The following is a 14,691-nucleotide window of genomic DNA, read 5'->3' as shown; positions in this document are numbered from 1 at the left end:
CGGTCGGCGGGGCCGGTCCGTATTTTTGTCGGCCGTCCCATTGAGTGCGGTCCGGGGAGCGCGGCCCGCCACCGCCGGCCGGTATGTGCGCGCATTATGAGCGCCCCCTCCAGCTGGACGCCCCCCTGCGGTGACGTCACGCGGAGGTGACACCGTGACCCGGGGCGTGACACAAAGGAGCCGCTTCCTGCGGCAGCGCGGGCAGTCCCACGGCGCCGAGAACAGCTGGTGCGGCGGGCCGGGATAGACCGCGGCGGACCGGGGCGGCGCGGCGGTCCGGGAAAGGGTTGTCACATTGCACCACCGCAGGGGCCGCGGTGGTGTAATGTGACGGAATTATTCTCGAATCAAGACCCAGCAAATTGATTGCTGAGATGATATTTCTAGTACAATGATATAAGAAATAGAGGCTTTGATTTTAATCGTAATTATTTGCCTAACGATTGGTGCTACATAAAAGTGCATTTGAGCTGAAAATCCTCAAACAAAATGCAACACAACTTTGCAGCTCAGATGAGAAGTTGGCCTGATACTTTTCGCCGGAGGCTGGTTGACATAAAATTGATGGGCAATAGGTATATAGCATTGATAAATAAAGGAAATATATTTAGGGTAGGAAAAATAAATTGATACGCTTTCCATGTGATACGCTTTCAATGAATGATATGCGTGATAGTCAGTATTAATCGACATGTTGCTACATTTCGTCTATGACGAAATTATCTATTCATTTATTGATCAAATCGCGGTAGGCTACTGCCGTTGCAAAGAGCACTTACGAAAACATTCAGACAAGTCACAAGACAAGAAACTCGTGTGATAATCTTCTTGGGATACCTATACGAGTATGTACCTAAGAAGCAGATTCAAGCCGATTGCATTAATTCAATTCAAGCTGGTAATTAATTACATATATTTCAATTTCATATCTAATGCCTTGACTTATCCGAATTGATTGTAAATTCACAAGTAGAGCACGTAACGAGCATAGGCTTGTAAAAAAAGAAATGCGGCAATAGGATGGATTGTACTGGCATGTCCGTCCGGAGGGCTGATTGGAGCATATGCAGAGTCGTTAAATCTGAACATGTTTCAAAAGCAAACTTTCAGAATTTTCACAACATGCTTGAGGACATTTTGAAAGGGTGCGTAACATTCATTGTTCACATTTATCATGGGAAATGGAGTTTGTTTTTCAGAGTCTTTATTCCCGTTCTTAAGGAGCTTTCCTTCCTTTAATTAGTTGTAGGTATCTAATTTTACTGTTCAAACTATTTCTTTTCTCTTTTTTTGCAATATTTCTGTTGATGTTGTAGATTATGGGCGTAGATCGTTGGCTGAATTAATTACCCGTAAGGTAAGATCAACGGTTTCTGCCATCCAGTGACCTGACTTGGTGGTCCCATGCAAAAACATATCGCCTCTGCACCGTTCATAGATACATCTCCGTGTCAGCCTGGACCAACACTTCACACCGGCCCTCCGCAGGCCGCAGCTCGCTTACAGAAACATATCCGCCCATTCAATCCACCTCTCGAATAAACATCCCCTCCATTCGATAGCCCCAGTGCGGTCAGCAAAACTCCATCACAAAGCCGGCGCCGCGGCATTGAGGCGCAAAAACCGCCCGGTATCTGGGTATTTGTTATTCCGCCTCCATTGATATACATCATTCGTCATTGGGCGGTGATCCATCGTGGCGCGTGTGTTACCTGTCGTTTCGACACTTCATTGCCATGGGAACGACCATTCACGCCCCTCGCCCCGCCCACGGCCGGGCGCGGACCAATCAGAGCGCGGGGGCCGGTCGGCGGGCGGTCGCTGCCGCCGCCGCCGCGCTGAGGGCGAGTCGGGCCGGCAGTGACCGTGAGAGCGAGCGCGTGCCGCGGGACCCTGCAGGTCGACAGAGTGACGAGCGTGCAGCCGGTGCAGCATGCTGGGCGGGATGAAGGCGCCGTTCCACCTTCCCGCTGGCGGCGAGGCGGCCAAAAAACTCGGCGTGGAGAAGATGATCGACTTCGGTGACGTCAAGGTGAGTGTGGGAATTCGTCGGCCGTCGATGCCGTTGCAGGAGTCGCCGTTGTCGGCGTCGGCGGCGACGGCGGAATCGGCCGTGTATCTATGTGTAGTCAAGCTACCTAAGCTCCACCAGCACCACGCATCAGCTATCTCCCGCCAATTAATGCGAGGTGCTGTTCCTCCGTCCCGGAGTGGTCTGTTTTATGCTATAATTTTGGGCTTCAACCGACTTCGCGTAAGTATTTTTTCGTATTTCGTTCGGCTTTAGCCGGTGCCGCCTTGCCAGGATTTGAATCGCCACCGACAGCAGAGGTAAATACTATTGCGCTACAGGCGGCGCGTGCGATCGCGCTAATATGCCGCGGAACGGTGCACATGTAGAGCAAATCGTCGGTCACCGCTGAGACACGGCTTATACGGTCATAATGACCCGTGGTTGACGGTCGCGCCCCCCAATACCCAACCAGTGCATTCATTCATTCATTCATTCAGTGTATTTTGGTAACCACGAACAAAAAATATCGGCGAAAATAATCGCGGATCGGCGCAAAAGCAAAATGCTTAAATCAAAGCGCCTTTCCCACAAAACATAAGCACAAAAAACACACAAAAAAGGAAATATTAACACGAAAATTAAGTGCAAAGTAAAACCACCTGGCCACAGGTCACGACGGCCCCGCCAGCAGCCCGCCGAGCAGCCCTCCGGACATAGTCACCAGGTGTCCGGGCCCCGGGCAGCAGCAATCGGGTACGATGTTGTGTAGTGTGTGTGTGTGTGTGTGTGTGTGTGTGTGTGTGTGTGTTATTGCTGTGTGTGTGTGTTGAACCGTTGAGTATGTACAATGTATGCATGGAGATGATGTGTTATGCTGATTCCCTGGTTCTCAGTAAGATCATGGCCGAATAGGATTGCACTAAGCTTGCGTTTGTAGGAAATGTTTTCGAAGTTTGGTATGATTGTTCGCGCCGCGTTAAGGAGGAGTGATCTTTGGTGTGTATATAGGGGGCACCGGAGTATGTAGTGGGCAGTGTCTTCTTGGTGATGTCCACATGCGCATGCTGGGCTTTGTGCAAGTTGATACTGATATAGATGTGCATGTAGATGTGATAGACCGACTCGTAGTCTGGTGTGGTATGTGTTGGCCATTTTGGTCCCTACTGAATGCAGTGTTGGTGGCTCCGGTGCCCCAAATCGCTGCCAGACTTGACGAGTGAATTCACGGCGGGATGGCGGTGCAGTGACGCCCATGGACTGCATCACTTTGTCCATCAGCTCAGACACCTGATTTCAGAATCATTTTCAATTACAATTTGTAATTTGTATCAAGCCAACCACCCTGAACCCTTCACAGTTCAGCCTCTGAGTTATTATTTTTTGTACTTTTGTATGCTATTTTCTATTCTGCGCAGGCTAATTTCGTTTTCTTTCAATGATGGAAAGTGCAAATTCCACTGGGCCTGAGCTGATTCCATTGGGAGGTGAGTTATCTGAAATAGCTGCCTGATGGACCCCTGGTGAGCATGGGATTCCAAGTAGTTAGTTTCATTCGAATTCTTTACCGTGTAAGTACACTTAAGCAGCTTATGCAAGTACGTAAGACAAGGCTGTGGCAACTATGTCGCAATTTAAATGTTGTCATTGGGTCTCGCACATGTAAAGACGGTTCGTTCCATGTTTTAACTGCACGACTGAAAAAGCCGCGCCGGCCGAGCTCCGTCTGCGAGCGTGGCACCTCCAAGCGTCCGTATCGGGCTGCTCTGCAGGGGATGGGTACTGCGCCCAGATCCGTCAGAACGAACGTAAAGAGATAAATGCCAGATTGTGTTGTTTTTATTTGAAATTCAAACAGAAAGAAAGATGTCCGGACGTTTCATTCTGCATGTGTTGTAGGGGAGAGTGGGGCAATGGCGGACGGTGGGTAATGCCGGCCACCCATCTCTAGTGAGTACTTTGCCCATCACTAATCAGCTGATGTTGTTTACATTTCAGTTGAGCGCCATTCTAGCACGTGGTGCAAGTTTGTCACGGTAGCTCCATTATTTTCATTTTTATAGCGTCAAATGTGTTTTTCGTATCTGATTTTTATTTTTTGTTGCATCTATTTGCTGACTGTGAAATGTGTTAACGCATTTTCAGAAGTGCTGCTTTGCAATGACCTTCAATTAAGCCTTTCTTAGGCGACTGCTGGATGTGAGGCGTTTGCGGCGCAATGCCTTTGACTGCTGCCTGCTTTCTTAAAATAAAGCTGACCTCGGGGTAATACCGGACACGTGTCCGGAATGACTCCACGCGATTTTGTTTGCGACTTCTGTCGTTAAAGCTCAACGTTTCGGGTTGCTGTGCTTACGGCTGTATTAGTTTGCTTGCTGTGTTTACGGTTGTGTTAGTTTGCTGCTCTGTTGGCGCCGCGCTGTTGTGTTGCAGCGAGTGCAGTGTTGTGTTGCAGTGCAGTGTACTGTTAACTGCTGAATACAGTTGTCGTTTCTTAATTCTCACTTAAATTTCCATCGAAAGAACGGTTTAAGGATGAATACCAGTGACGATATTTCGACTTTTGTGCTATTGCACTTAGTGGCCGGCATTACCCCTCACTTTTTTGCACCTCCATTTTTTCACCACATTTTTGCGTAGGCTCTGAATCTGTCATCAGTGACCTGAGATACTAAAACTGGGTGCTATCTGAAAGCCTATTCCTTTGGCTATAACCACAGTCAAAATCACCATAAAATAGCTTCAAATAGCTAAGCTATTGAGCAAAATGCTTATGGTGTCGCCATTGCCCCACTCTCCCCTACTTCTGATCCATTAGCATTTGCAAATCTCGGTATGAACGACAATGCATTCGGGATTCGCCGGTCCACTTGCTCGTTCTACTGAAGGAGGGTTTATCTATGACCAATGTCATTGCGGTGTTAGATGGAAACAGATCACAAAATCATGCAGGGTGAACTCCTAAAAGTGGTGAGCTTAGTACCCATCAGCATGGCTCATGTGCAGCAGAAGTGTCTTATTTGTCACAAACAAACATAAAGCATGAAAAGGCAGGAGCAAACACAATCCTTGGTTTTCATCTGGGTCAGATAAAAGAGCAGAAAACAATTAGGAATGGTAGTGCTCACAATTACCACTGTTCTGTTCCTGCATGTGTAACGTAAAGCGAACGTTAAATGGACGCAATGTAGGTTTCATCAATTGCCTGCTTGAACTTACCAAAGTGACTCTCGCTGTTCCGTCTCAACACTCCAGCTGACATAAGCTCAGTGACATTGACTCAAACAGAATGAAGCAACAATCTCTTCGAATAACCATCTGTTCGCTGCTTTTACCGATTAGACACAAAGGGTTCTTTTACGAATGTATATTTCAAACAACACAGTGGAAAGTGAATGCCTAGCGAAACTGCCGGCTGCCATTGGATGACCAAAACGCACATCTTTCGCGTTAGCGTGATAATGCAGATGGTATTGAATGCACCCGGAAGCAAAGGAACAAACAAATGACTTATTTAGTGATTTACATGTCATTGAATCGTATATAAAGTGGTAAACAACTTTATTGTGGCATCGTTGCATCAAATTCATTTCCAATATTGTTTATACCTGCAGGATGGTAAGCGACTTATAACGAAAATGCTCTTACAGCAAAGGGACAAGACTTGCTTTTGTTTATCCTCACGGAGGCTGTTCGCTTTTTCTTCAATTCAAAATACCTAACTTATACTAATCGTATAACAGTTGGGATGCCTCAACGGTATTTTACCAGCAAAACGCCTTTTGGAGGAAGAACGAGCGAGCGAGACAGTGACAGTGAAAGTGCGGAAGTGGGAGCGAACACTTGCAACTGACTTGTGCACGGCACCCTACTAACCGGTCGCTAACGGTGTGCCAAATTTGGGTGCAATCGGCCCAGCCGTTCCCGTGATCTGGAAGCGGCACCCTGCACGTGCGCACGTGTAAACAGGGTCCAAACTGACTTTTGCACGGCACCATACTAACCGGTCCCCAACCGTGTATCAAATTTGAGCGCAATCGGCCCAGCCGTTCTCGAGACCTGGAAGTGACCCACGTGCAGTAGCATCCTAACCATAACGCATAGGAATGCATTGCCTGGTGGTGGGTGCTTACCTGCATGCCAATCCTTAGCGAAATCACTCCAGTAATTACCGAGTTATTGCAATGGGAAAAACATTTGACACCTCTTCTTTTTGCATATTGCCCTGTAGTGCGGGAGGGAGGGGGGGGGGGTGACGCACATGTTTCGAGAGCACCCGATGTTTGGCAAGGAAATGTTACGAAGCTCAACAAAAATGACCGCATGTCATTGCGCGAGCGGTTGCCGAGATATACGCCACTAAAAATCGCCACTTCTGCAAAACAGCTTGAACACCCTTGACTTTTCACGTGGCACGTGCCATGACGGTCACTGAGATGCATCAAATGTAGTCAATTATGGGGTAGAAGGGATGAGGCTTCCCAGCAAAAAGAGACCGCAGGCCAATCGGTCCAGTGGTCGCTGAATTATCAGCCTCACTGAAAAGCGTTACAGGCCGGGTCGGGCCGCTCATACTGAGATTTTCCGTTACATTGAATTGAAAAGACCGCGCCACAACCCCCACAACCGAGCAACCATAATTTCTCTGTTGGATCACATGTGTTGGTTGTCTGGTTAATTATTTTCTTAGTATTTGCATTACCCTCAAAGTAATAGTTAATGTTACACTGCGCAACTAAATCAATCTGTGTTTAAATCAATTTCACCTTTGACCTCTGGCACCGGGACCACGTATGAGTGATGCTCTGCGGTGCGGTGTGTCACAATACAGTTTTAGTGAGAAGTGGTGCTGGGTTTCACCTGGAGGGTGTGACCTGAGCGGCACCTTTCTTCCCAGCAGACCACCAGCCTTCTGCCGCATTTTATCGGGCAATATCAATCGTTCAGCCTCAGATAGCCGGTAATTGTTTTCACATCCAATAGAATCCTCCCTCGTTTTACGAGTGCGGCGGTCATTCGGACATGAATTTAGCGTCACCGCTCGGCGAGGGGTCGACTCGGTGCCCGGTTTCTGAGGTGATACCTGTCCGCCCGTCGGCCAGGGGCGGGTCACGGCCTGCCGGACCCCCGCCGCGGCGCCCGGACGGCGGAGGGGTGCGGCCAGCCCGGCACGGGCCGCGGCCACCAGATACCTACCTCTGCCGGGAGACTGCGTGCCTCTGCGTGGACATGTGTCTCACGGTGTGGTCAATCATGCTTGCAGCTACCAGCCGCGCCGGAAGCTCTGGACACGACACGGCTGTCGGGCTGCTCCCCCGTCCCGTCTGTCCTCTGCGCGTCACCGGTGCCCACTCATACCCGGGCCGCGGCAGGACACCGATCCGTCCACCCCCCCCCCCCCCACCTCTCCGGGCCGCGGCAGGACCCCGATCCGTCCACCCCCCACCTCTCCGGGCCGCGGCAGGACACCGACCCGTCCATCCCCCACCTCTCCGGGCCTCGGCGGGGCACCGATCCGTCCACCCCCACCTCTCCGGGCCGCGGCAGGGCTCCGGCCGGGCCCGGTGGTCGCCGCCGTGTTATGACAGTTATTAGCGTCGGCCTATAGGAGCTCGCGCCGCAAATCAGGATATCGCCCGAGCAATTATCGCCCGGCCGGACGCGGCGCGCGGTGGGTCCCGGATTTATCGCCGCGTAAAGCCGGCGCGCGCCGCGGGGAGGTGACGGTTCACACCGGGCACGTGAAAACGGCCTGTCGCTGCAGCATTGTTGCAGTCATTGTGGCTGGGAGAGCGTCGGGCAGCGGCCCTCAGCGGCGGTCAGAGTGGGCTGAGGGAGAGAGGGCGCTGTCTGAGCCGGAAGAGCAAGGAATAGAAAAACAACGAGACGGCACCATCACGGTCAATGATGCGTGTTTGTGTGTTTCTGCTAAGAACAATCCACATTGTTAAAATACTAAGCTTAGTTCGTTTATTTCAATAAGCAATTCGTGATCTTTGTCCCTTGATAATAACAAGAAATGTTTGGATTACGAAATGCACTAAATAGTGCCGCAGACACAAATGCAGTGGACTTTTCAAGAGCCTTCAACGCCAGACAGAATGATAACACCATTGGACGTTTGAAGACGTCCGGTTACATGTGCAATTTAATTGTGCCGGACAATGTAGCAATGCGCCTGCTTCTCCCCCATCGCAAGGTGATAGTTTATCCAATACCGTCGTGGTTTATCATCGATATTTAGAAAACGTTTAGGTGTAGGAAGTGGCTCACTTAGGACTTAACCCTCGCCGGACCTATTGGTTTTCTACATACGCGCCGGCCGAGGGGGGGGGGGGTGGGCGGGTACGACCCCCCCTCGCCGTTTCGCCCCTGGTGGAGCTAGCGCGTCGCGGAAAAAAAACGAGCGTGTGCGCCGTTACGAGACGCAAAGAATGGTACCCTATTTTAAGGTCCTAGGTCAACCGGTGACCTCTGAGGTCAGGTCAAGTGCCCCAAGGTACGGTTCAGTTTTTGGTGAATAACTTCGCAAAAAATGGCCGCAGAGCCGCGATTTTGGCAGCACCGTGTTCGTCTCGCTCAGGCGCGTCGAATGATATACATTTTGTTCGGGTCAGGTCAACTTGGGGTGTTGACCTCAGGTCAAGGTCAGGTCAGCACCCCCAGGTCACGAAGTTGGTCGAAAGAGGTCATGTCGCATATCATTCGATTCGGCAGGTCTTCCTGAGTCAATTGGTGGCCTTCCCGACTCGCTAGCTCAATTTGATCAAGAGTTATTGACGAAAAACGAATATGACCTTGATGACGTCATAAATGACGTCACGCAAGGTCAACATTGCAAAAGTGACGCATTTAACCTTGCAAGGAGTGTATCAAATCACGATTCTGTGTGCTTGAGATAGTTGGAGATCGTTCCCGGCGCCAGAATAGCAGTTTTCATTTTTCCCCATTGACTTATAATGGTGAGGTCACGAAAATGACCTGACCTCATATGACCCTTAGGAAAAATCCGAGGTATACAAGTTGTGAGACTCATAATGGATACTAGATCCTGCAAGTTTCATTTCTCTGTGACATCTCCTCTGGCAGTGAGGGCGTTGCGAAGTTGCGACATCTGAAGACCGTGCAGAGGTTCACTTATGACGTCATAGGTCAGTGACCTGACCTGACCCAAAAATGCGGTTGGTGTCAAAAGATCCGGCTTGAATCAAAGGTCAGGTATGCCAAGTTTCAGCTCTCTATCGCCAGCGTGTTCGGAGATATTGCGAAAAAAAAACCTATGGTGGGCGGCACCCGCCCCCCCCCCCCTCCTCGGCCGGCGAGGGTTAAACCGACTGCCGCCGCCCGATCGATAATCAAATCCAAATTGCCCCAGTTCTTTTTTCTTTTGGTGTTACGAACCTTTGCATTCAACGGGATTATCAATGTTATGACTTCGCGCGCTTCTTGGTTAGCCTTACGTAACGATTCGCTATATTCCTATGTAATGTTATGAACCAGGCACTTTTATTGTCATTGCTACATTGTTTCCGAAGGCCGAAATATGTACATGAAATATGTACTATGAAGCTCGACTGGGACGCTGTTCGAGCGACACGTTCTGTCATCGCCTGTTAACTTCATCCCACCCGGAACAGACTACTTAGTCTCGTCCTGTCAGCCCCATGCCCCGCTCTGTGACCGGGCCGCGTGGCGACCGGCGCCGGTCGGCACCCCTGCCGCCTGTCGCCGCGCCGTTCCACCACCGATTCCGCTCGCTGCTCGCACTCCATCAGGCCGGCACAAAGAGACGAAATTCTCGAGAGACTGCGTCTCGACCTCGTCACCTCTCGCACAGCTTCATTATTACGTCATCGTTTTTGCCGAGTGTCGCTCATCGCTCAGCCGGATGACGGCCGTCGCAGCGACTCGACTTGGGGTCAGCGCAGGCGGCGTGTCCAAAGTCACAGCCGGCGGCGGCGCTGCGAATCGGTCGGCGAGGATGAAAGAGCGTCATGCGGCGGGGTGCGGTCCGGCCGGGTTCGGAGGAATGTGGCCGGTTCGGCGCACTCGACCGGCGAACGGCGCTCACTCACAACCGGGAGGCGGCCCTTTACGACACGGCGACATCCATTACTGCGTGACGGCCGGCGGGAGACGGCGGTGTCTCCGCCGCCACCTGGAGACGCCGGCGGAGACAATACTCAAATACTGGAACTGGCTGCCAGCGGACGGCAGAGACAGTACCATGGAGCTCAGCAGACAACTGGCAACGGCAGAGACAATCTCGGAACAGACAGCCGGCAGCGGTGGCGGAGACAATTCTGGAATAGACAGTCCCATACCAGCCTCCCGGGTCAGGCAGTCGCGACCAGAAGGACAATAGGGGCCGAGATCGGGAGTCAAATGATATTGATGATCGAAGGGTAAAGATGATGAATACGCCTACATGGCATCCAGTGTCACTTACAGTCTCCAGCCCACATAATGTCGGCTGGAACATAATAACACCTCTGCTCTCGAATTTCCTCGAGCAACTTTTGAACCTCTCTGATCCCTCCCTTCTGACTAGTCTCTTCTGACCCTTTCATCCCCCTCTCTTCCCCCAGTCGGAGCCGGCGGTGTGCGCCGCCTGCCGAGACCCCATCAGCGACCGGTACCTGCTGCAGGTCAGCGAGGCCAGCTGGCACGTGGCCTGCCTCCGCTGCTCCGTCTGCGGCGCCTCGCTCGAACAGCACCAGTCCTGCTTCATCAAGGGCGACGACGTCTTCTGTAGGGACGACTACATCAAGTGAGTTGGCTGGAATGGTAGGGTGGGACTTGGGAGGCAGGAAATGTGCACTTCCATAAAATGAAGCTTTCACAGGTAAACTTAGAGGACGAGCTCGATTGGTCAGTGTAATGCATCCAATATCCAATAGCATAATCACTTGTCCCATAACTTTTCGGCTACAGAGAACCAGAACGCCGAGTTCATTCTTGTAGCGACGCCGGCGACTGAACTTATACTCCAGTTCGGTGACGACTGACGCTCCCTCCCCCGTCCCCTCGCCGTTCGGCAGGTCGTTCAGCGTGTCGTGCGCCAAGTGCACGCGCTGTATCACCGCCTCGGACTGGGTGCGCCGCGCCAGGAACAACGTCTACCACTTGGCCTGCTTCGCCTGCGACGCCTGCAAGAGGCAGCTGAGCACCGGGGAGGAGTTTGGTCTACACGATAACCGTGTGCTCTGCAAGGCGCACTACCAGGAGATCCTGGACGGCGGCGGCACCAGCAACGACGGTAGGTTTTATTCTGACGCTAAAACGACCGTCCGTTTCCGCTCGGAGAATGACCATCGGAATCCCGAAAACACGGACATCATTTGTGACAACGCGCATCTCATCATTACGTTAGCGCGTCGGACCGTTAAACGCGCGGCGTCGCGCGACATCCGAGGACCCCTGCCGCCCGAACGGCCCTCGGCTGCTCTCTCGGCACGAGCCACTCAGCGCCCTCCGGTGCCAGAAGCGCCGCGCACACCCGCCTCCGCGCACATTCCGGCGCGCCGCGCACCGGTGGGCAATTGCGGCGCACTGCGGCATGTAATTGCGAACGGCGGCGCGAGTGGCGCACGTCGCCGCTAATGTAGCATGTTTTGGTGGCGGCACGTGCCGCTAAAAAGCGGCTGATGAGGCGGACGGACCGGCCCAGAATCGCCGCCCCTTTGAGGGGCACACGAGTGGAAGGGAGCGCCAGCGCGCGCACCGATTCGGCGACAAGGACCCTCTTGGGACGGCGCGTCTCAATCAAAGGATCATGGGTGGCGCCGAAGCCGGTCGCTTTGTGCGGTACGAGAGCGCTCCACGGACAAAGACATGATAGCGGTCGCGCCGAAAGGGGTAAACAGGGCCGTTCAATGGGGTTCGATTGTTTTGATTGAGGTGGGGGTTTACGGTACCCATGTCGGTAAATAAGACTGGTCGGAGATTACAGCAGATGGTCGTGGCGCGGGTCGCGAGTCGGCGACTAAGCCGCTGATGGGTTGGTAACTGTGTCAGGATTATACCCAATTCATGGTGTATTATTTGCCGTGCTGCCCCATCATCCTTTTCAAGAATAACAGAGTGACGGACAGGCAGCTTGTCAGTTCCTGTCGGATCAGCTCGGGACGTCTGAGTCTAATTAGTGGGCGTATTTTATCGGCGGTATACATGCAGCTGTAGACTGCCGTCGGTTTTATAGGTGTAAGCTGCTAATCGTGGGTAATGAACAGGCAGCTCCCTCTCACAGGATGTCAAACTCTGAAACAAACTACGTCATTTGCGGTAAAACATTGTTCAAACACTACCCAGCACTTGCATTTGACGCTGTTGAATGTCTGTAGAGTATCGTTTGTCTCCAACGCCGCGTCCCTTCCGCCGCAGAGAGCGAGGACGGCAAGACGGGCGCGCGGCACAAGTCGAAGCGCGTGCGCACCACGTTCACCGACGAGCAGCTACAGATACTGCAGGCCAACTTTGAGCTGGACTCGAACCCGGACGGCCACGACCTGGAGCGGATCGCCCAGGTTACCGGTCTCACCAAGCGGGTCATCCAGGTGTGGTTCCAGAACTCGCGCGCCAGGCAGAAACGCTACCAGAACGGCATGAAGGTCAAAGGTAAGGTCATCTTGAGTCCTTGACACTTCATGGGCTCATACCCATAGCTCTGGCACGTAATTGATGCTTCATATCGGCACAAAACAAATTCAGCAGAATCTAGTTTACATATAACTATAAATGTGCATTTAAAGACGATTTATAAATCCTCATGAGATAGGTACCATCAGTGAGCAACATGACTGGCAATTATGCCTAATGGTAACATCTTTCCATGAATGCCATTTTAAAAGGGATTGAATCTGAATCCCGTTTATTGTTCTAACCCGCTCGCGCTGGTCCACCGGCTCGCTGTAGCATTCACTCCTTTCTGACCGTCGCTGGTGCCGCGGTCGGCAGGTAACTTTGTCAGCCACCAGGGCCTGCCGCCGAGCAGCCAGGGCCTGACGCCGCCCAAGCTGGACTACCACTTGTCGTTCGCCATGGCTCCCACCGCCGATGTCGGTAAGCAGCGCAGAACGCCGCCAGAAGCTACCTAGCGTCGGAGGAACTGAAATTTCAGGTGTTTCATAAAGTTGGACGTCAAGGCGAGCAGACAATATAAGCGCCAGATTCAAGCCTCCAGAGTCCAGGCTTAAGTATAGTTATTGAAAAGTAAAAGAAATACGTTTTGGTCCCAACAAATTACTTTGATGAAATAACTCTTCCAAATATGTACGAATGTCATGATGTGATTTATGTCAAACCAAGCAAAGTTGTATATTTGTGACTTATCCTATCCGTGTTTGTTCCAGAAGGCTCCGGCCGAGGGATGCTGGAGCCACTCCTTCATCTCGATCCTGAGGAAAAGATCTGAGTCTCGGCGGCGCCTGCCGCTATTCAGCTGGGGCAGAGAACCCGTACATAAGCTTTACACCGCGGATGCTGGGCTCGCTCGTGGCGCCGGTATACCCTCAGAGGTCGACGGGACGGCACATCGCACGGTCGGACACCCTGGAGGAGTTCCTCGCTCCGTAACAGACTCCGGGCTCAGCAATCAGCAGCGTTGCCACCAGACGGGGAGCGAGGTCGCCGGTCAGGTACGACCGACCCGGACTACAGCGCGGCGCTGGAGATCCGAGACCAGTACCTTTCAGTTTCCAGTGGTGACTGCAACATTGGTTGGTGTAGGGCGGCCTGAACTGAAGTGAAATAACTGATGGAAAGTGAACGATGCTGAGATACACTCGCCTGTAACCCTTACTCGAACAGGCAGCAGCACATCATAGACGAGCTGCACTGACGAACAAACCACTGCGAAACGGACGTTCGCAATCACCTTACAGATACATTCCATATGGAAGTGATAATAACTATATAATGTGGAGTATTGACAGTGTTTGTATCAAGTATTCTGTGCTGTAAATATTTTTCTCTCTCGACAATTTATGTTTTATTTATTTATACGACTGTTATGGCTGCAACGTTTCCTTGCCAAAATCATCGATAGTCGTATGTACTGTGATCGGCGTTGTTCAGTTTTGTTCTGGGTCAGCCCGCTTTCATATGCCGAAGGTAACTCCGCTCACAAATGAGTGTTTTCAATAACAACGCTTTTAACAGCTCTCGCGGGCTAGCAATATTGCGGCGTTGTGTTCGGTCTCGGTGTGCGCTGGTGCACGTGCGCACGTGCACGGGTGAGCGCCGAGTGACAGGGGGTGAGGCGCGGTCCGCTCACTCAGCCGTGTGGCCGCCCTGCCCTGTGTAGTCTCACGCGTTATTGGCGTGGGGCTTACGGCGTTCCTATTGTTGTTCTGGTGGGGCTGTAGAGTGGTTCATTGACGCAGAAAGGAATATATGTGCTTGTATGTTTTGTTCCAGTATTTTTATACAAAGGTGGATTGGTAGAAATACCTGGGAAGAACCTGATGCCCTCGAAGTCAAGCATCGTAAACCGAGCCCGCCAGCCCACAGGGGTTGGACGGGCGGGGAGAGATGGTATAGCCCCGAGCACATAACCTCTTTCTGCTCTCAGTAATTAATTTATTGTGATTCCTAAGCTTATGTCACAATGTGCTCACATTTTAATGTATTATGAAAAAAAAAAACACTCACTATCCATTAACCCGCGCCCAGATGGGGTC

At 51.8% G+C, this 14,691-nt stretch overlaps 1 protein-coding gene across 2 annotated transcripts; it reads left to right on the top strand.

Moving 5' to 3' along the window:
• The first annotated feature begins 1,859 nt into the window (after window positions 1–1,859).
• On the top strand, window positions 1,860–14,421 carry LOC122373632 (LIM/homeobox protein Awh-like). 2 transcript variants are annotated; one of them, XM_043351907.1, is made up of 6 exons: window positions 1,860–2,032; window positions 10,600–10,781; window positions 11,053–11,270; window positions 12,395–12,628; window positions 12,968–13,072; window positions 13,366–14,420. In XM_043351907.1, exons 1-6 carry the CDS (start codon window positions 1,934–1,936, stop codon window positions 13,422–13,424), a joined length of 897 nt encoding a protein of 298 aa, XP_043207842.1. In that variant the 5' UTR covers window positions 1,860–1,933; the 3' UTR covers window positions 13,425–14,420. The 2 variants fall into 2 exon arrangements, with proteins under 2 accessions (XP_043207842.1, XP_043207841.1); XM_043351906.1 differs by having other exon boundaries at window positions 1,874–2,032; window positions 13,363–14,421.
• Window positions 14,422–14,691: the final 270 nt, after the last annotated feature.

The sequence above is a fragment of the Amphibalanus amphitrite genome, unplaced genomic scaffold, assembly GCF_019059575.1.
Source record: "Amphibalanus amphitrite isolate SeventyFive unplaced genomic scaffold, NRLGWU_Aamphi_draft 001525F_arrow, whole genome shotgun sequence".
NCBI lineage: Eukaryota > Metazoa > Arthropoda > Thecostraca > Balanomorpha > Balanidae > Amphibalanus > Amphibalanus amphitrite.
This window is presented reverse-complemented; position numbering and strand designations above follow the sequence as displayed.